At 39.7% G+C, this 23353-nt stretch overlaps 1 protein-coding gene across 2 annotated transcripts in view; it reads left to right on the forward strand.

The window, feature by feature from the left end:
• LOC105735485 (uncharacterized) overlaps positions 1–23353 on the forward strand; it is a 171399-nt gene that overhangs the window by 67115 nt on the left and 80931 nt on the right. The window contains exons 3-4 of one of the 2 annotated variants that reach the window (XM_086911298.1): positions 20553–20655; positions 21426–21595. In XM_086911298.1, the coding sequence (XP_086767424.1) occupies positions 20553–20655; positions 21426–21442 (120 nt within the window). In that variant the 3' untranslated portion in view covers positions 21443–21595. Of the gene's footprint in view, positions 1–20552; positions 20656–21425; positions 21596–23353 lie in introns of those variants that run through there. The other variant, XM_086911297.1, reaches the window with a different exon arrangement.

Genomic DNA, 23353 nt, shown 5'->3' on the forward strand with positions numbered 1-23353 from the left:
TCGATCAGGGAGAATGTTTCTTCGAGAATATTAAATTTTTGGGAAATGAGATGTTTTGGAAATGCGAATTGTGCTATTACTTTCACTTCTTTCTTTCTTTCTTTTCATCCGTTTTAAAATCGTTTTAAAATAGTAATTGAAGTTGTTTTTAAGAGGCAACAACAATAATTCAAGGATCGTGTTAATAATCGTATTTATCGATCATCGAGACTTGCGGCACTTGGACAAAGTGGAAATCGACTGGTCGATAATTGATCGGTAATTGCCTAACTGTGAAGGAGTGGGGAGGGATCTTCTCTAACGATTTCCAATTTGAAACTGCTCTCACTTTCACCGTGGAATCGGAACGTGATCGAAAGTGCGAACGCCTTTGTTCGAGCGCATCAGAGCGTTCACAGACTCTGAGATTGAGTAATCTCTCATAGGACAATCTTTTTTTTTTTTTTCTATCCTGTTTCCTTCTTTGACACTTGAAATTACCAGATTCGAGTTTTGCAGAAAGATCGCCAAATTTTCCAAAACTCTTAATCAATCGTCGATAAAAATCTTTAGATCTTCAGATCGGGTATTAAACCTTCTAATTATTTCCATTTCGTTAAGGAATCTCGTTAAATTTTATTTTCGATAAAAAAAAGAGTCTTCTCTTCACTACTATTTATTACTGCAAACTCTGCAAACTTTAAAGAAGAACCTCGAAGACAACCTCGAAACAAAAATGAACGTGCGAAACGTACAATCCTCGCCTCAAAAAAACCTCGTTTCAAATCATTATTCGATATCGCAAACTTTAAAAAGTAGAAAAATTCCCAATCACCAAAAACCAAGTTCCCGAAAAGTTCCTCGAATTTCATTTTAAACAAGAGCTCGAAATCCTCGCACCCCATCCCCTCCTTCAAAAGAAAACCACTTCCTCCACTCTTCTCAACGATCCCCCCCCTCCCCTCCCTCCCGAAACTCTCGTTTCCTCTCACGTATTCTCTCGACGAAAGGAGAGGGGGGTGGAAACGTCGAAACGTGACGCGCGTCTTTTCCAACAGGGGGAGAGGAGGGGAGTGGGAGAGAGAACGTAACCACGAAAGGAAGGAAGGAAGGAAGGAAGGAAGGAAGGAAGCGAGTGTACTCCCGGGATACAATAATGATCTCAGGATCGACGGATGACGTATAGGGTCCCCTTTGGGGCCCTTGATCCATTGTTGCTCTCCCACTTGCCACCACCTCCCTCTCTCTCTCTCCCTCTCCTATTCTGTCTATATAGCGTTTAATGCATAATCTATTACCGGCTTTTAACAATGCGAACCGGAGGCGAGTGGTGGTTGGCGGTGGTTCCAAGGGTGGAGAGATCGATCTTCCGCCATCATATTTCACCAATGTTTTGACGTCTGCTTCGTAAGCAGATCCGGGATGGATGGATGGGTGCAACTTATTCGTCCAAGGGATATCCTGAGAAAGATGTTTCCACGCGCGCGGCGCGGAAACTGGGCTAAGAGGAGTTGGAAAGTGAGGATTTCGGGGACTTTCGGGGAAGAGGGATCATGCTCGTGCTTTCGAATCGAAGAAAATTGGAGCGAATTGGAGGTTTAACCCTTTCTAGCGTAACACTTTTGTATTTTCATATTTTTTTTTTTTTATCTATCTTTACGTGTAAAGGAAGATGATTTATTGAATATTAAGAAACAAGAATTCCAGAATAGACTTCTCGTCTTATATCACTATTTTCCTCCTCTTTATTATCAATTTCTTAACGAATAGAAATCATTCCGTTATTTATATAACGAAAAATCAAATCATCATCTCCATTCGAACTAATTTCATTACAATTCATCCACGCTTCCAAAACTCAGAAACTTTGAAAATAACATTTCTATCGCCACGAATGTCAAACAAGGACCATATATCATTCCACGCTTTATAAGATTATACTTAAAGAGCTTCTCGTAAAGCGATATTTTGAAAATTTGCCGTTCGCCGCATCAATCCAACTGGTGCCTGAGAGTCACCTCTCGAGTTATCGCATTACACCGAGGATCAGATTAGATTGATAATCCTGTAAAAAAGAATTTATAGAATTTACACATAGAACGAAACACCCATCGAAACTCCATTTATTGGAAACAGGTTTTTAGAGCGGGCCGATTCGATCCGTTTGAACGAAAAATCATAATTGGAGATTAATGAACTTTTATCAGACTCTTCCAACTGTTTGAAAGCCATATATACCAATTGACTAATTAAAAGGAAATTTTTCTATCCGTGATTTTCCACTATAATCAAATACTACTACTACTACTATACCTACTTTGGTTACAAAATTAACAAATCTACCACCGACTCGATCATCGCGAAGAAAGAGTCGAAGAAGAAGAAATGCATCGGGCTTGGAGGGCTGCCAATAGATTAATAGCTTCGGAATGATGCTCGAGATTTCTTCGCCGCATATATCGCATTACGGGAAATGACGTTTCAAAATCTTCGAATGACTTCGCGAACAGAGAGATCAAGGGAGGGGGGAAGCTGGGCAACGAACGGGTCGGGGAAGATGATAATTCTTTCCCTTTTCTTTTCTCCTCGACTCCAAAGAACGCGCATTTTTCGAGATTTCACATTTTATTTAATTATCTTCTGATCACGCTATTTCTAAAAATTATATATATACGCTCGAATTATTTTGAAAATAAAATGGAGAAAAAGGACATCCTTCCTGAAATTGACTGTAGTGCATCGATCGTGATAGTGTTTGGCGAGATTTTAATATATGCATAAACTGGCTTAATCTCCGATTAACCGGGGGTTTTATATAGGGAAATTCTTGACCCCGTTTCCAACGTCTTGAGAACGGATGCGTCTGCGCGCATCCTTTCTCGCGGTCATCGATCCTCCAAGAGAAGAAAGGTGATCCTTGTTGATTGTTCGAATCGTCGTCCAATTCATTTCTTAAGAAATCTTCGAGACTATGATCTTTCCTCGATCAAAACGCAGCAGTTGTTCTTCCTGGGAAGAAATTACAACTTCTCGGATATTTTATTCTTTAAATAAAGAACAGTAAATAGTGAAACGAAACAGCGAAAATCGGTGAGATTGCTGTGACAATTAGACAGATTAGAAGGATAAAATCCAAGCACAGGTTGTATTACGGATCGTACGAATTCTTGTAAAAAAGAGGTATTTATAAATTATGAGATAGGAGACAAGAAAAAGAAATTACAGCTTCTCGAATATTTTATTTTTTTAGAAAAACAACGAGCGATAATCCTATGAGTTAAGATTCTATCGATTGTTTCTTAAAGAATTCGATTTTTCAGAAAAGAAGAACGAATTATTATACGCATCTCTCTACGTAACTCTTTTTCCAAGATGGATTTCGAGATACGCAATTCCGTTTTCAATTTATCCTTTCGATCCATCCCTTCTTTTCAAAAAAGAAGTCGTCGCACAAAGGGAATACAGTCGATCATTTATTCATTTATTCTAAAATTGGCACCACCCAATCTTTCGAATCCTACTTTACTTCCAACGAACAATTTTTCGAGATTCGTCGCAAAAATTTATTGTTCACCGATCAGACAAGAATACTCCTTGGCCGAGTCGAAAGTCGCGAGCGGAAGAATAAAAATTCCCACGAAGGCAGTATGAATCCGCGGCAGGGATCGAGGGTCCATTGGATCATCGCCTGGTCGACGGAGGAGGTCACACCTGGCGCCCCCAGCTAGGGTTATGGCCTAATGGGGCGGCAGATGCGGATCATCCTTCGTTCTTCCCGAATCTTCATAAATATCCGATCGATATATACGTCTACGCCCTGCTGGCTTCTCTCTAGCCCGAGATTCCAGATCGAGCGTGGCGCCCCCAGCTCCTCGATCGATCTTCCCCTCGATCTCGAGCGGCGGGGCCACAATTTCGTCCGATGATTTCGACGATTAGAGGAGGCAAGGTTTTTTTTCGTTTTTCGCGTGGCTGGCTGGGTGAGTGGCTGGCCTCGTTTCTTATCTCCTCCTAGGGATTTTTAGTCTTTTCCCCTTTTTTTTTTTAGAATTGTTGTTTAGTCGCTCGATGCTCCGAGTTTCGCGCGATTGAAGTAAAAGTTGAGAAACGAGAAAGTGATTATTCGATTGTAATTCGATGGCAATTTTTTTTTATTGTCATTTGCGACTCGAAAATGGATTACACATTAATTTTTGTTTTTCGTCGAAAGCGTGGCTGGCTCGTTTCTTATCTCCTCCTAGGGATTTTTAGTCTTTTCCCCTTTTTTTTTTAGAATTGTTGTTGTTGTTTAGTCGCTCGATGCTCCGAGTTTCGCGCGATTGAAGTAAAAGTTGAGAAACGAGAAAGTGATTATTCGATTGTAATTCGATGGCAATTTTTTCTTTTATTGTCGAAAATGGATTACACGTAATTTTTGTTTTTCGTCGAAAGTGTGGCTGGCTCGTTTCTTATCTCCTCCTAGGGATTTTTAGTATGCTTCGCGTGATTGAAGTAAAAGTTGAGAAACGAGAAAGTGATTATTGGATTGTTGGGTGTAATTCGATGGCAATTTTTTCTTTTATTGTCGAAAATGGATTATACGTAATTTTTGTTTTTCGTCGAAAGCGTGGCTGGCTCGTTTCTTATCTCCTCCTAGGGATTTTTAGTATGCTTCGAGTTTCGCGCGATTGAAGTAAAAGTTGAGAAACGAAAAAGTGATCGATGGCAGTTTTTTCTTCTTTTATTGTCATTTGCGACTCGAGAATGGGTTACATACGTTGGAGTACGATTTTCGTTTTAATAAAAAATAATTTAAATACGAGATCGAACGAATCCAGTCATCCATCGTTATCATCGAATTTTTCCCGGAATATCGAGAAAAATATTTTCATCGGCATCCGTCGGTATGCGTAGACTGCGGAATTTCGAAATTAAAATACGCCCCATACCGGACGTCTAAAAAAAAAAAAAAAAAAAGAAAATCCCTGCCAACAACCCTTTTCACGCGTCGAACGAAACATGCACTTGATAAATTTCATCGATATCTTTACGCAAAATAACGCGTACTCCAACGTTCTTACAGCTTTTCTTAAATTCCATCCAACAACAAAAACTTATTTTGTTCCAATAAAAGCAAAACTCGCGAGATACACTCTATAAATCATCGCACAAGCGGAACATAATTTCGAAGGTTTAAGGAATTCCACTAGCTCGATCATGTTGCTAATCACGGCGCTTCCGTCTCTTGGAGCAACGTTGTTCCCCGAGGGTGGCCGTCTCTTAATTACTTCCGCGCCAATTAACACCGTCTCGAATAAAAAAAAAGGAAAGGGCTGCTCGAATGGGGAGGCTCGACCCTCGAAAAGCCATAAAATAAATATATAAAGCTCGATGAGACGAGATCCTGTTTGAATTCCGCTCAATTCGAATAATTTTATACAACGATGAAATTAAACGACTATTCCTCGATTGTCCACGGGAAAAGAAATAAACTATATTCTTCTTCTCCTCCCTCTTCGTCATCTATACATCTTTCAATCGAGTTAACCCCTCGATTATTCTGCGCGATCCATCATCCTTTGTCATTGAAAAACGATACAAAATCGACAATGGTATCGACGAGCTCGATGAAACGGGATTTTCCGCGGGATCGCGAGTCCACCCCTTCGCCGCGGTCGAAGAAAGGTCGGCTGATTGACTTCCCACGGGACCCTGGAGGAGCACGGCCGACCCCTTCTGGCTATCTAAACCCCCTCCCCGCTCGAACGTGACCGGTTTACCTTCGTTCGAGGCAGTAAATCACGAAGGAGACGAGAGGCTCGTGTCCAGTGGCAAATTTTTTTTAACCTTCCTTCCTTTCTTACAAATATACGATAGGATTAAAAATATAGATTAAAAATATTACGGAGAGGGGACGGATGCAAGAACGGAGGGATATTTATCCGCAAGTTGATGGAAATCCACATCGTATCAACATCGTAAGAAGGGATACGGATGTTGTACGGGTTCAAAGGGGAGGAGAGCAAGCAGAGGGTGAATTGAGTGTAGTTGGAGGATCAGAGGGAGGGATGAGGTCGGCGATTGGCATTTAATTAGCGGCCGGATGACCGCCGCCGCCGCCGCCGCCGCCTCCGGATCAATACGCCGCCCCCGGGGGCCAGCGTGCAGGAGGCAGATCCCCTTCTCCTTTCCTCTTTTAACCCGCCGCCACCCCCCCTCCCTCTCCTTTTACTTTTCTGCCATCGTCACTCGCCCTCCTCCTCTTACTTCTCTGCCTGCGACCTCGTCCCTCCCTCTCGAGCCGAACTCTCCCCTTTCGTGCGTCGGCGAAAACCCTTTTCCACCCCTGGGGAGGGGGAAGGAAGAGGGACGAGTGGGAGCTCCTTAACCTCCTCGCCACGTGCGGGGAATATCCGGAAGCAGCTCGGTAAAATAAAGCGAGTCGACGCCGGTAAGTGGCGCGCGGATCCTCTCCTGGATCCCCCCCTTTCTCTCTCTCTCTTCTGTCCGTATCCGGTTACTCGATCGACAGGTTTTTCCCTACGATACGAACCCTAGATACGGCGGTAACGAGAACGAGTGGTAGTGTAATTGCGTTTTGAGATGGGAGGGGGGGGGAGGGTGCAAAAAAAAAAAGTGAAATTTTATCTCTGTAATTTTGTTTTTATTGTTACCATTCCGTAATCGGCATCCTTTCGTTTCTATCTTCGACTCACGTGTGATATATCCATTCGGCTGAATCAGTATTTCTTATTTATTCTTCACCATTGCATGACCAAGCAGCATTAATATTAGTATTTGATCCGTTAATTAATTGATATTCTCGATTGTCGATCCATCCATATACATATATATATATATATATATCCCTTTCCTTCGATTCAAATAACTCGACACGAGTTTTTTAACGTCGAGCCTCGTTCTTTTCCCCCCCTCTCTATTGCTGTTACACCTTGGAACGTGCGAATCGGCGAGGAGACGCGATCCAGGATTTTTTCGCTCCCGTTCGCGCGAGGAGTTAATCACGGTAAACGGTCCTCATTGTTCCAGAACGCGTTTCAGACTCGTGCCTCGAATCGGTGTTTATGCTTGGAATTATGGCCTGGCGAGGAAACCTCGCCTTTGAAAATACTCGCTCGCCGACCGAAACGGTTCTCAATCCTCTCTTCCAGCTCGTAATAATATGAGATAATACGGCCGTTCGGGAGGAAACGGTTTCGGTCGATTGCGAAAGGACGGATACGGAGAGAAATTAAAAACGAAATCGAAAACAAAGGGGAGGAGTGGATAAATTGATATATCTGTCGGTCGCAATAAGTTACATCGACAGCGCTATCTATATGTAAATTCGTCGATATCCGATCGATCAAGGGCCGTTTGAGCGGGGGAATTTAAATCCGGATTAAATCGTCGCGTTAATGGACGTGGACCACGTTTTATTTATGTTACGATTATTCACACTGATCTGGATTCCCGCGGGCTCGCTCCGCCATTTGTGTATCGCGATTTTTCGCCGATTCTTCTTCGAAGAATCGGAAACGATTTGTATGATATCCGATACGAAGGGGATTATAGAGATTCGTGTGTTGTATCAAACGATGTTTATTTTTGTGCATAATTATTTCTTCGCTTTCTATTCTTGTAGATTTTCTTTATACACGAATTCAGATGCGCAGATAATCTTAATCTTCATGCCAGAGTTATTTGAATTATTTCTTAAAATTGAAATTCGCACGCTTCCAATTCATACTTGATTTGATACATTCGAATTGAAAATGAAAATCTTCCATATTTCAAGGTATAAGAAAAATTAATCTTTCAATTAGTATCGAAAGTAAATTATCTTCATTTCTAAATTCGAGATTAAAATCCACGAATGTAATACGATCCTCCAATCAAAAATTCACCTTTTTCGAATCTTTCCTCGCGCACAAACAAAATTTCGGACGAAATCCACACAAATAAGAAAATCGATCTTCTTTCAAGAATCTTTCTTGCCACGTAATAAATACTTGAAACACTGGACCGTACTATTCTCGTGCATACAAATAAGATAATCAATCAATTATCCCGCATCCTCTTTCAAAAATCTTTCTTGGCATACAATTAATATCAAAACATTGGATACTATATTTTCATCGACCGCATTCAAATTCGAAATAAATAAGAAAATACTTGAAACACTGACTACAATACAATTATTTCCACAAATTCGAAATTAAAATCCACACAAATAAGAAAATCGATCAATTGTCCCACATTCTTTTCCAAAAATCTTCCTTGCCACACAATTAATATGAAAACTATATTTTCATCGATATTTTCATCCTCACTTCCAAATTCGAAATTAAAATCCACACAAATAAGAAAATCAATCAATGATCCCACACCCTCTTTCAAAAATCTTCCTCGTCACGTAAAATAAATACTCGAAACACCAGACAACAGTACATTTCCCGTATCTTATTTTCACAGATTGAAAATTAAAATCCACATAATAACTATAATACACTTCTCGTGCATCCTTATTTCCACAGATTCGAAATTAAAATCCACGCAAGTACAAATAAGAAAATCGATCGAAAATTATCTCGCGCCCTTTTCCAAAAATCTTCTTCGCCAGACAATTAATATCAAAACATTGGACTATATATACCTTCATCGACCGCATCCTCGCTTCCAAATTCGAAATTAAAATCCAGGCAAATGAGAGAATCAATCAATTATTATACTCGAAACACTGGATTATTGTAAAAAATAGAAAAAGGACAAATACAAATAAGAAAATCGATCAATTTTTCAAAAATCTTTCTCCCCACATAAAATAAAAAATAAAATAAAAAAACAGTGGACAATAATACACTTCCCCACTTATCCCCATTCCCAAAATCAAAACGCGATTGCCGACGAACAAACGTAAGGACAAACTTAGGAAGAAAAAGAGAATCGATCTCTCGATCTTCGAAACGGTGGATTGATCGAGGAGGGTGACGGAGCACCCCTGTTTTCCGCTCCTCCGCGTGTATAAAATACGGGACTTGTTAACAATGTTCGCACCTACGGGTACGTGTGCGAGGGCCCGCGCGTCCGTGTACCCGCTCGCCCATAAACGCGAGGGGGCCCCTTTCGGCGACGCCGACCTTCGCCCCGAGATCCCGCCGAGATATTTTATTCGCCGGCCATTTTTACGACCCGATATATCAACCATCGACCCGCGCCACCCTTCCTCCCCGCCCATCTCTCCTTATCTCGTAACGAGAGGAGATCGAGCCGTGGTTATTTATTTTCGAGAGCGTCGGTGACGACACTTTCGAGAAGTTGCGATGGGATGCAAGTCGGATAATAATAATTGTTCCTAGCGTGCGATTAATGGAATCATGATACGAATATTAAGGTGATCGTATTCAACGATAATCAATAGAATCGTTTCGAGTTTCTTTCTTGCTTGGAGAGTGAATTATGTTAAAAGGAGGAGAGTGAAGCTTCTTGTGAAAATTATTGAGCATTGGCTGGATAAAGTGTCGGGTCCGTGGAGACAGGTGAGGCCAGGTTCAGATTCCTGGAACACGGCCGGTTCTCCGGGGGGTCTTTCTCGAGGTTTCTCGAATAAATCGGAATTTCGAGTGGACGTTAAGGCCTTGTTCCTTCCGTGAGTTATGAACGCGACACGCCTCCGCACGAATAATAATAAACACGCGCCTCCTCCTCTAATAGATTCGGTTTAATAAAATTGTGGACGTTGTTAAAATTTCGTTTTTGTAACCAGCCAACTTCACGTCGTGAAAAAGAAATTGTACTGTTCGATGTTTCACTCGAGCATTTCTATCTAGGATCGGAAAGGGAGAATGTATACAATTTTCACCTCACGTTTCAATCAGATTTGATACAAATTTATTAACAAGTATTCCAATTTTATCACGAAGCATTTGTTTTAATTTGAATCGTTGCAAATTACCACATTTATATATATATATAAAATCAACAATTTCGAATTTCATTTATCGTATAAACTGTACAAATATTAGAAAACTTGGCTCGATCGGCCATCAATGGCCAATTGAACGAAGGAAAGAGAAAGATCCGATTATTTCCCGAATTAAACGTTCTCATTGTAAAATCCGAAAATTGGCCAGATTTGTTTCGATATCGCGGCTTTTCAGTGACGGAAGGAATCATGAAATTCGGGATATTAGTCAGCGTGGTCGGAGGGGGTGCAGCCGATCGAAAAGGTTCCGAGTCACGATCCGGTCGCGGGCCAGCTGTGGTAGGCACGCTTTACCAGGAAAGGGGGGCGTCCCGTGTCAGGCAGCTATCAAACGGCTGCTTCGAGTGCTACTTGCTTAAATTGAACTGCGGACAATTGACAATTACGTTAATGAACGCGTGGGCAAAGTAGAATTGTGAATTATATTAGAGATAAAGAAAAGATATTTCATATCTTCATTCATTCGCTTTGTCTTTAATATTTAATTATCGATGTCGAAGAAAAAATATTCGTTACATCTTCATCGCTGGTGTGCAAGCGAATTAAAATAAATACGAATGAAAATAAATCCTTCAAACTAGAATATCAATGTGAAACGCATACTTTGTCCTAATACGAGATAAAAGTTCAGTTCCAAACTAATCTTTCCCTACGAATAAGCCTTCTACTTCTTCTTCGAGTTTCTCGATAGTTGATAGAAAGAATACATAATCTCCTTAACAAAACTAAAAAAAAAAAAAAAAAAAACGCCATTTTTGTGTCATATTAAAATTAAAATCAATAAAATAATCCGAATAAATTTTTAATAAATTATTAAACTGAAAATAAAAGGAATATTTCGACGAAAAAATATAAATGTATAATATTCTCTCTCTCCTTGAATCATCGATGACAGAAAATGTCACGTGAAGCGGCCCGCCCATCGTTCCGACGCGTCCATTACGCTTAATTTTCGTGGAGGATCGGCGCGCAAGGTGTGGCCGGGATGAAAAGTGCGCGCGGAGCGGGGGCGGCCGAGACAATGGCGATCGATCACCCCCGGCGACTCAATCGGAAATTGCCGATGAATAGGCCGACGATAGATGAAAACTCGCTCTATTAAAATGTCTAGTCATTTTTCCCTCCTTCTTTCTCCTTCCTTTTTTGCCCGCCTCCGCCGAGATCGGCCCGCGAGATCCTCGATCCTTGCCGCGGGCGCCGAATATCCTTCTCGATTTACGTATTGCAAAGCCTGTTGTTGTTATTATGTTCCTTCGCAAGCCGAGCTAATGGATTCCTTTTTTTACGAAAAATTGTTCAGGCAAGGAGGAAATTTTTCTCTTAGCGATCGTTGGAATTATTGGTGGATTAATAAAACCCTTTGCGGTGACTCTCCGGCACGGATTGATGCGGCAAAAAATTCGATTTATTTGTGTTTGGTTTTTTTTAAAAATGTCGCTTTATGAGTTAGACGAGTCGTAAGCTTAATTTAAGCATAATATACTATATTAAATAGATTTTTATATATTTTAATATACTATTGACATTCGTGGCGATAGAAATATTATTTTCAAAGTTTCTCAAGGGTTCGTAAACGTGTACGTGTCAAATCGTTGTATAAATAACGAAATGATTTCTATTCGTTGAGAAATTGATAACAGAGAGAAGGAAAATAGCGATAAAAATAGAGATATAAGACGAAAAGTAAGAATAATAGACGACAAATGAGAGCAGGTTATTGGAATTGTAAGGTTTGTAACGAATTTTATCGAGTTATTTGCCCTCGATAAATCGAGGATGTTTTTTAATAATTACTTTATTATTGAAATTTTATCACACAACAATATATATATTTTTAATACACAACAAATGATTTAACATTCAATAAATCATCTTCCTTTATATGAAAAGATAGAAAATAAAAATGTTAAAATATAAAAGTTTTACACGTTAATTTGTGTGTGAAATCATTTTAAGTTAGCTAAGAAATTCACGAGTGCGGAAAATCGTCTCGAGTTGTTGGTTCACCCGAGCCCAGAGTGCAAAGGGTTAATAAATTTTCCTTGCCTCTGTTCAGATATGTTCAGAATTTTTGCCAAAACGAGCCCTTCCAATATTTCATATTGCGTGTAACAGTTAGCGACAGTTTGCGAACGAATTTATCGAAGAGAATGAAAATCCAGGTTGGATTAATTTCCTTGATTTCGAGAGTGAGGATAATTTCGAGATTAGAGAATGGGAAAAAATTTTTCCATTGAATGCTGCTCGACCGAAGATGAGAGAATACTTGTGTCCAGAAGAGAGGACGCTTTAATTGTTCACGGTGATCGCGTTATAGAGGGGGAAAAAATCAGCCGAGGTGGATCGTTTCACCGCGCTAAGTCCCTCGGATTAAGTTCTCGAGGCCGTCGTGAGCTCCGCTTATTTTTCGCCAGCTGTAATAATGAGATTTAAAAAGCACCCTTTCCGCCTTTCCTCTGTCTGAAACAAAGAGAAAAAACAGCAGAGGGATCCTGCAGGCAATTTTCTGTTTCGATGGAGAAATTTGTGAACCCTTTTTTTTTTTATTATTATTATTATTGACAATATTTTTAAGAGATTTTTTTCGATTAGATTTCGATTGCGATGACTATTCTCAATCTTCGTTGTAATTATCCTGTCTTCTCTGTCCATTTGTTCCACTACATTTAACCAACTAGACTTAGGAATATTATTATTAATGATATTATTATTATATATATATATATACATATTATAATATAAGATAGAATTAGAATTAATCCGTAAATATCAGTTCGATCGCGGTAAAAAAAAAGTAGAAAGTTTCTAGACAGGCGTGGAACAACACATCGTATTTCCAATATGAAATAATTACTTAACTTTAAGTTTAATTTACAAAAAAGAAAAAAAAAAAGAAAAAAGAAAAAAACTTAACGAAAATTTACAACGATTTAAATTGAAGCAGATGCTTTCGATTGGCTGTCTGCCTAATACACGCTTTCCCATGCATAACTCAACAATTAATCAAAAGGATCAAAAGGCACACCACAAGTTTTTTTTCCCATCCCTCGAAACGAGCGTGGCGATAAGGAATCGTCCTCGGCGAGGAAACAGGATTCAACATAATAACAACAAGAACAACAACGACAAGGGTTGCACGCATCCTCGTGCCGATTATCGCGGCTCACTTGCTCCCTGGAAACGGGAGGAGCGGACGTTTCACGCTACATGGATTCGAGAGGTTGGCAATCGGGGCCGATATTATTTCATCGGTCGGAAATAGAGGATGGAGGGGGTTAAGGGCCGGGGAAAAGTTAGCATAGGCCCGATGTGACTTAGTGCTCCTTGGGGTGCCGTGCGTCAACCTCGAGAGAGCCTTTCTTATTTCGCGATATTTTGTCGCCCGCGATATTTATCGTCCACGCAGGACCCCTCCACCCCTCCCTTCGACCTGCCCGCGAACGAGATAATCTTTGCGCGCGCGCGCCCCCCTCGTCCTCCTCCCCTAAAGGATTCCAATCCCTTTAATCTCGTCGAAATTCTTCGCCCTCTCTTATCCTCTCGTTTTTTTAATCGACGACGAATGAATGCGTGAAAGTATTTTGTACGTAACGGCGTGTGCATGCACGATAAGGAAAAGAAGAATTTCTCGATTTTATTTGTGAAAAGAGCGAGCTGATCGTTTTCTTTCTCCAACCCGAGAAATGCGAAGAGAAGAAATTATTGATGTATTTCAATTTGAATTTCGCGCCTCGACTTTGAAAAGAATCCGCTCCGTTTTAACCGATTTTTCTTGCGAATTTGTAAAATACTTTTTACAAGTCAATTTTTTGATATTTATTAAAATGAGTTAATCGTCCCCTTCCCCGAAAAGTACGAAAAGAAATATTATTAATATATATTTCAATTTGAATTTCGCGCCTCGAATTCGAAAAAAAGGAATCGATCGAACCGCTCCGATTTTTCTTGCAAATTATCCTTGTAAAATACTTTTTTTACAAGTGAATTTCTTGATAGTTATAAAAAAAGTGAAGAAATTATTAATATATATGTATGAGATATTTTAATTTGAATTTCGCGCCTCGAATTCGAAAAGAAATCGTTCCGTGGTTTTAACCGATTTTTCTTGCGAATTATCCGTCGAAATTCTGCATTTTCTTATTTTCTTGTTTGTAATTAATTCTTGCAAAAAATCGTTTTCTTTCCCCCCGAGGATATTTCAATTTGAATTTCGCGCCTCGATCTCGAAAAGGAATCGATCGAACCGCTCCGATTTTTCTTGCGAATTATCCTTGTAAAATACTTTTTTTACAAGTGAATTTCTTGATAATTATAAAAAAAGTGAAGAAATTATTAATATATATGTATGAGATATTTTAATTTGAATTTCGCGCCTCGAATTCGAAAAAAAGGAATCGATCGAACCGCTCCGATTTTTCTTGCGAATTATCCTTGTAAAATACTTTTTTACAAGTGAATTTCTTGATATTTTTTTAAAAAAAGTGAATCAACCGTTTTCTTTTTCTTCGAAAAATACGAAGAAAAGAAATTATTAATGTATTTCAATTTGAATTTCGCGCCTCGACTTTGAAAAGAAACCGCTCCGTGGTTTTAACCAATTTTTCTTGCGAATTATCCTTGTAAAATACTTTTTACAAGTCAATTTCTTGATAATTATAAAAAAGTGAAGAAATTATTAATATAAATGTATGAGATATTTTAATTTGAATTTCGCGCCTCGAATTCGAAAAAAAGGAATCGATCGAACCGCTCCGATTTTTCTTGCGAATTATCCTTGTAAAATACTTTTTTACAAGTGAATTTCTTGATATTTTTTAAAAAAAAGTGAATCAACCGTTTTCTTTTTCTTCGAAAAATACGAAGAAAAGAAATTATTAATGTATTTCAATTTGAATTTCGCGCCTCGAATTCGAAAAGAAACCGCTCCGTGGTTTTAACCGATTTTTCTTGCGAATTATCCTTGTAAAATACTTTTTACAAATGAATTTCTTGATATTTATAAAAAAAGTGAAGAAATTATTAATATATATATATGAGATATTTTAATTTGAATTTCGCGCCTCGAATTCGAAAAAAAGGAATCGATCGAACCGCTCCGATTTTTCTTGCGAATTATCCTTGTAAAATACTTTTTACAAGTTTGTGAATTTCTCGATATTTATAAAAAAAAAAAATTAATCGCCACCCCTTCCCCCGAAAAATACGAAGAGAAAGAATTATTGATACATATATATAGAATATTTCAAGTTGAATTTTGGCAAATGGCAGACGAAATATACGCCGTGTCTTCCGGCACGGAGGGCCAGTTAATTCCGGTACATTTGAACGCGTCCCGAGGAAACGGGCAGATATATCACGCAAATTGCCATTGTGGCCGCGACAATATGCTAAACGCAGCCGAGGCTGTTAGCATTTCATTATTCCGTCACACGCGTGAAGTATGGCCGCCTGGAAACGTTACGTCTCCTCTCTTCTCGTTTCTATTCACCAGGCATATCGTACCTACCGTCCCACAGGCGGAATCGACCACACGTGCCGCATTTCTGATTCCTAGGAAGGAAGGGGATGCCAATTTCGATTATCTTTAAAAAAAAAAAAAAAAAAAAGCACGCGCAAAAGGACGCGATGCGAGGAGTTTCTCTCGTTCCTTCTCACGCAAAACTATGAACGAACGTGATGTTGGATAGTTTTATCATCAACTATGCTCACCTCGTGACAATAATTGGAAAGACATCTTTTCACGACAAACAAATTCCCGAATCCTCACTAAGAAAGATCTAATTCGACAAATATCAAATAACTTGAAACAAGAAACACGAAAATAGTTCACTTACAACTCGATCCATGATGTTTCTTTCGCCTTTTAAGAAAGACGAGTAAAATAAACGTACGATTGAAAATGATTTCGAATACAAAAAAAAAAAAAAAAAAAAAAAACACAACCCAATCGTCAATAATCAAATACAACGAATAACTTTAATCTTTAAGAAGGAATAATGATAATTCGCTCGAACGAAAGATTCGCAATCTAAATAATTGAAAACGGTGGAACGAAAAATGTGCGATGATCACATTTTGGCATCGCGACCGACCAAGGATTGGATAAAGTTTGGGGGGAGAGGTTTGGCGAAAGGGGGGAGGATCGGATCAGCGGAACGCATCGAGCTTAAATCCTCGAACTCATTAACGAGGGAGGGAGAGGGGGAGGGGGGAGGGAGGGATTGCATCGTCGACGCCCTCGCCAAGCTTTATACTTGAGGTTTAATTCGCGCTCTGGTCAAATTAATTTGCAACGATGAACGAGTGAGTCGGTTTGCGCGTTGCATTTCGAGCGTGGAGATTAGCCCCGTTCATTAAACACGAACATCCGACCGAGAGATTTGGCCGCGCGTCATCGTCCTCGAGCACTTTCATCCCTCCGCTTCGAATCGAAGAGATTTTAAAATGATTCGATATTTAAAATTTTTAAGAAAACCGAGGCGAAACGCGATTAAATTTCTATCTCGATCGGACCTCGCTGGATCGAGGAAAAAACAGAAATCAAATTTTTTTCTCGCTTGTTATTATATCTGCTTCCAAAATTCTGAATACGTAAGAGTTAATATCGAGAACGAGATTGAATCAACGCAGAAAATCGTTCGAATTAACAATTGCTTCGAATATCTCTCTCGAGAGAGAGAGAGCCGAAAGATAAAGGTGGAAAATAAAATAAAAGGAGCGAGGAGGGTTGTTGTCCCGAAAGAAAGGAAGAGGAAGAATCGAGGAATCCATCGACGAGAGTGGCCATCGAGTTAGCCGAGTGTTTGCCGGCCCGTTTCGAGTGTGAAACGCCGATAGTAGCTCTTTTTAACCCTTTGATGGAACACCCAGCCTCGAAAATTGCCCTCCCGTTCTATGTACACTGCTCTAAACACGGAATTTTATTATTCCTCGATACAACACGATCGAGCGTAACGAAACTATTCTCTTCGATAAAGCACGAACTTTCTCAGTCTGGACGACACGAGATCGAGAAACGTGGCGTAATTCCATCCCGCTCGTTAACGAATTCCAAACCTCGGCGTTGATCGTGTATATTTAACAACGCGCCAGGTTTATTGCGTTCTCGCGATTATAATGATAATCATCATCGCCGCCATCGCCCCCTATCGATCGGAAATATACGCTCCCGATAATTCGCGTAATCCATATCCGCGCAATTAATTATCGTCCGTTGATACGTTGTTGAACAGCCATCGTTGCTTGCTCCTCGCTTGGATTACAATTCTGGCCGCGTGTTCGATCTCGTTGCGGGGGGGGAGAGGGAGACTGGAACGCTTCGGGGGCCCCGGAAATCTCGCTTTTATGCCCGTGTGAGTGACGAGACATTGCGTTCGTCGATGCGAATTTTCTGTCGAGCCGTAATTTTTCGCTTTTACAATTAGACGAGGAAGGCGAAGAAAATTTGGATAATTATTGCGATAATTATTTCGAGATCGATCTAATGAATGATAGGTGAAATAATTTCAGAGATAAGATGTTCTTTGGCGAATGACAATAAACAAGATTCCTTTGTGGAGGGACATCAGTTTTTCAGTTTACTTTTTCCTTATCTTTTCTGCATATCTCGTCAGCGAGCAAAATCTCTTTCCGCTATCGTCGCGTACGGGAGGCAATAACGTTTTTACGACCCACCAAACATTTATTGCCAGCTCTCTCTCTCTCTCTCTCTCTCTTTCAGCTGCCGGTTCATCATCTCGTTCCTTCGTTTAATACTCCCCGCTTAAGTAACAGCTTCTGTATATATATTTTTCGCGGCTGTATATCTTCCGATTAGACGCGTAACGATGCTGCCAGCAGCCAACCGACGAGTTCATCAATTTACCTTCTTCTCTTTTAAAAACCAGGCTGATTCGCCTGATTAATTGAATCGCCGGTTAAATGGAACGTTGGCGAACTCGAACGTTGCTCGAAGGAGTTGTCGGATTAAAAGGATAACTTTCGTATGTATATATATATCTATCTATTTCGTCGTCGAGATTGCTCTCTTTTTCTTTCCACTTATATTCCACACTTATTTGACTATTAATATTGAGCGTTAATTATTGATTTTTATGATTATGCACGATCGATTAATTCACATTTCCTTGAGTCGGCACGAGAAGTTTAATTTTCGCTTGGCAAAGCCGAACTTCTCTTCCCCCCTCCCCCCCCCTCCCAACACGATAAAATTAAATCCGTATCGCGAACCACGCAACGAGACGTACGCACTCACGTTCACGTGACTCCCCCCTCCACGCTCCGTTCGAGTCAAATTAACTGGTGAAAAAAGAGAGAAAGAGCAGGGACTTTGTTTCGCCTTTCCGCCAGCCCCCCTCCATTCCCCTCGGCACGAGCGACCGCTAATATCGCCGTATAATCTTGTCGCTCCGCTCCGAATAAATAACCCCTGTGTGGCGAGCGTAATAAAATTTTAGCCGGCCGTTAAATTTTCGTCGCGCGGCGTGCACGGCATCCGGCCGGTCGCACGGCGACAGAACATTTTCCGCGGCGGTGCGGGCGCGGGGACGGACGCGGCTGGATAAAGACACATGGCCGAAGATGGTGGCGCGCTCGTCGCTTCATTTGTCTTTATATTAGCGGCACACGCCGGCGTAACGCCATAACGCGTTACTTGTATCGTAATAACGCGTACGACGTTTTCCCCTTTCGAAAACGTTCTCCACTACGAGTCCCCCTTCTCTCTTTCTTTGTTGTTAGAGAGAATGATCGTCGTAAATCCTTAAACCGGGGAACGACGATTATTACGGTGGAATATTTTTTTTCTAGGTTAGGTGCGTATCGAGTAGTTACGATTTTTTGGTGGCCATGAAATTTCGTGTTAAATCTATCAAATTTAATGTAAATGGCAAAGTCGTATTAAGAAAATAAGTGTGGTAAAGAAGAATTATAGTTAGTGTTTCACGGCGAAACGAGTCCCTTTCTTTCCTATTTCTTTGTTAGAAAGAAAGATCGTCGTAAATCCTTAAACGGGGAACGACGATTATTACGGTGGGATATTTTTTTTTAGGTTAGGTGCGTATCGAGTAGTTACGATTTTTTGGTGGCCATGAAATTTCGTGTTAAATCTATCAATTTAATATAAATGACAAAGCGAAAAGGAAAAATCGTATTAAGAAAATAAGTGTGGTGAAGAACGAAAGAAGAATTATGTGTATTTGGAAAAGTTTTTGCTCGATCTATTATATTATCGTTAGTGCAGTGTAGGGAAAAATATTAATTTTAACAAAGTTTGGACAAAATTCATTTTCAGATACGTAGAAAAATAATCGTTTCGATTTTGTTTTGTTCTCTTCATTTTTTATATATCGATTTTTTTTACATGTTTAATTATATCCTTACGTTATGTAAATACATTTTTAATAGAGATAACAAGAAGCAATATCGTTTTCTTAAAAAATAATTTCGTCCACTTATCGTTCGAACGAATAATAATTAAAATTCTGAATAATATTTTTTGATTGTACAAATATAACGTTTCAATGTATAATAACACTCGTAAACATCAGTTCAATAAATAAGATGCAACGTGTACGATACAGATTTACCTATCGACTCGCGATTTCATTAAACGACCAAACTTTCCCTTGCTCGAAGAAACGCGTAGCTCCAAGATCCCCGGCCGGTGGGGCCGGTTCCATGATGAAAACGGGGCGTTAAAGGGCGCCCGTTTAATAAGCTTGCTCAAACTTTTCGAACGCATGAAAGATGGACGAGGGATTAGCATCTCCTCCCTCTCCTCCCCGTTGCATCGATGCACTGCCGCACGATGAGGCAAGGAAGAAAAAAAAAAAAATAAAGTAATGCCTCTCCCTCTTCTATTTCCATATCCTCTTCGTTTCAGCCTCGGGGAGGGGGAAGGGGGAGGGGAGGGATCGGACGGTGGCTCCCGAGGGGTTAATTTCGTGCCGAAGGGCGGAAAATATTCACGGTTCCTTAAAATCCGGCCAAGTCCACCCCTTCTACGGCTCTTCCTCCTCCGGGGTGGCGTCGTGCCAAACGGTCACTCGAAATACCACACCCCCCTCCCCTCCCTTCTTTCTTTCTTTCTTTCTTTTTTTTTTCTTGCCCGTGGCAACGATCCTTTAATCCGCGCCAAACTGTCCGCTATATATTTTTTCCCTTCGGCTGAAAACTCGTATAAAAATTCCGCCTTCCGCACGAACCCCTTCCGAAAGAAACGTTTCCATCCCCCTTATATTTCATACTTTTGAACAGAGCAGTTGCAGCTCTGGGTGGGGATAGTCGTCGCCTCGATCGTTTGGATCTAGGCTTGGAAATATATTTCAAGACGCTTTTTTTAGGATTTTATTGAAATTAACTCGACTAGCAGAAAAAGAATTTGCAAAAATTTTTTTCTCTGAATAAAATCGAGAAAAGAAACGAAGAATGATTGAAACGAATGTGTTCCTTTCTTTTGTAATTGAAATATTATATTTTACTTTCTCACTTTGCTCGAGGAGCGACGTCACGCGCACCGTTATACGAGAAAGTAGGATATTTCGTAACGATCGGAACAATATGCTCGAGACGTTTAAGCCTGGTAATTATTGTTTTTGCTCGGTTTCAGTCTATCAAATGCACGGTGAATGGATGCTCGTGCGACTCGTTCACCCCGGGGAAGAGGCACATCCGGTACTGCGACAGGTGCCACCATGGATGGGTGCCACACGGTGAGTAGTCGGCCGAAAATTTTTTTCCCACCGTTTGCTGGAAACAAAAGAAATTTGCGCTTCTCTCTCTCTCTCTCTCTCTTTTTCTCGGTTATATTCGCATGCAAATTATACTCGACCGCCGTCGATATATTAACGTCAAAAGCGATTAAGATTACGCCCTTTCTTTTATTTTTTTTTTTTTTTCGGCGTAAAAATTTTAATGGTAAACGGGGAATATCGATTTTAATTTAAGACGCCCGCTTATCTCGTTCGCATTGCAAATGAGTGAAAAATGGCGCGCGCATGTGTACATAACCCGGCGTCATTAGTCAATACTTTTTGTTAAAAATACATTGGAGGGAAAAAGTTTTCCCCCGAGCGATTGCAAAGATTAATCTTTACTTCCTGTACACGGTACGGACGGATGTTTTAAAAATTGGGACGCAACGAACGCGAGAGAAACGCGTATCAATTTTCTTATTACCCTGAAATTTTTGCCGAGCTGGCCGAGATAGAGATCGAAAGATCCCTTCCTTCTTTTAACGAAATGTGAAAATAATAATTACGGGATTAATTTTGCTACCACGTGTCATATTGCCTCTCAATTTTCCTCGTCTGCAACAACAATTGTGCTGTTTTTTAATCATTCTTTTAAATTATAGCAACGTTGTAAATAGATACGTTTTCAATTTTAAATACATACCAAATTTTCTACTAATTCAAATTTATTAGCCGAGAAAAATTTTTAAAAATTTTTACATCTCACTCTATTTATACACGTCTTTTAGCCACCAAGAACACGTAAGATCAAAAATCCTGTCCAGCAAATGGTCTGGCCATCATCTCGAAACCAAAGGAAAAAAAAGGAAAGATCCAGGATCGGCAAGATTTCCGCGTTGGGATCGCGTGCACCCGGTTAAACGCAAATTTTCCAACTGTCAGCATACCTCATCCAGGCCGGCCCTCAGGGACGAAATTCAATTTTCCGAGGATGACCAGCGGCGTCCCTTCGCGGCGTCCCCCCACCAACGGCTTCGTTCCACCCTTCTCCGCGCACGCGATCGGCCCGCGTATAAAAGGGGGAGGAGAAGGGGTGAGCGAGAGCTTTATGTCCTCGTAAGTTTCGAAAGGAAGGGTGTATGTATACGGGGTGTTGTATACAGCAGGCTTCCTCTTTCAGGAAATTTTTAACGAATGTGAGAAGTGATTAAAACGTGTTTTTAAACGTACTTTTAAAACTCGAAGTTATTGATTTGGGAACACTTCTATCCTTTTTTTGATTGGCTCGTCAAGGAATTTTTGAAGGAAGGGATGCTTTTCACTTTGGAAATTTTTTTCAAGCTTTGATTGGTCCACTAAGAGATTTTTGGGGTGTCTTTTCCGTGAATTCTTTCTATCGTGACATTTAAAAAAAAGTAATTAAAAGTAATTATCGATTTGTCAAGGAATTTATCGTGATATAGGATACTTAAAAATCGAAATTATTCATTTGTGAACAGTTCTATCCTTTTGATTGATGATTGTCAAGGAATTTTTGAGGAAGGGGTGCTTTTCACACATGAAAATTTTTTGTTGTATATAGGTGATATAGGTGTTTGAAATTGTCGAGCAGTTCAATCTTTGGAAGTTTTTGAGGAAGGGATATTTTTTGAATTCTTTGTATCGTGGTACAGGTATTTAAAAATCGAAATTATTGATTTGTGAATAATTCTATCTTTTTGATTGGCTTATCAATGAATTTTTGAGAAAGAGGTGCTTTTCACTCTGGAAATTTTTTGTTGTATTGTGATCTTTGATTGATTCACTAAGAGATTTTTGAGAAAGAGGTGAATTCTTTATATCGTGATAGTTAAAAATCGAAATTATTCATTTGTGAACAGTTCTATCCTTTTGATTGATGATTGTCAAGGAATTTTTGAGGAAGGGGTGCTTTTCACACATGGAAATTTTTTGTTGTATTGTGATCTTTGATTGGTCCACTAAGAGATTTTTCTGTGAATTCTTTGTATCGTGTTACAGGTAAAAATTATTGATTTGTGAATAATTCTATCTTTTTGATTGGCTCGTCAAGGAATTTTTGAGGAAGGGGTGCTTTTCACTCTGGAAATTTTTTGTTGTATATGTCGATATAGGTCGAATGTCGAGCAATTCAATCTTTGATTGGTCCACTAAAAAATTTTTGAGGAAGGGGTGCTTTTTCTGTGAATTCTTTGTATCGTGATACTAAAGATATTTAAAAGTTGAAATTATCGATCTCTTTTGAGAAAGAGGTGCCTCTCTGTAAATTTTTCGTGATTAAGATATTTTCAAATTAAATCAAGCAATTCAACCTTCGATCGATCCGATTAAGAGATTTTCGAGAAAGGAGTGCTCATTCTGCGAATCCTTTGTGAACAAATTTTATGTAGACTTTTGAAATTATCGTCAATCCAATCTCATCAAGGGGTGCTTTTGCTTGCCCTAAAATTTTTCGTAATTCTTATTATCTCGCGATACAACTACTCGAAATTATCAGTTCAATCTTTGATCGACCTGTTGACAGAAATTTTTCTATGGCTAGAAAGAGGTATTTTTCAATTCTTCGAATTCTTTCTAAACTAAGATCGATCTTTTTCTTTGAAATATATTTTACATCTTTTCTGGGAAAAGGAAGAAGGAAAAAAAAAAAAAATTTCACGCATCTTCTAAATCTTTATCCCAACAACGATTGTTCCAT

This window comes from Apis florea, unplaced genomic scaffold (genome assembly GCF_048593485.1).
Source record: "Apis florea isolate Af1SG1 unplaced genomic scaffold, ASM4859348v1 contig_3203_pilon, whole genome shotgun sequence".
NCBI classification, from domain to species: Eukaryota; Metazoa; Arthropoda; class Insecta; order Hymenoptera; family Apidae; genus Apis; species Apis florea.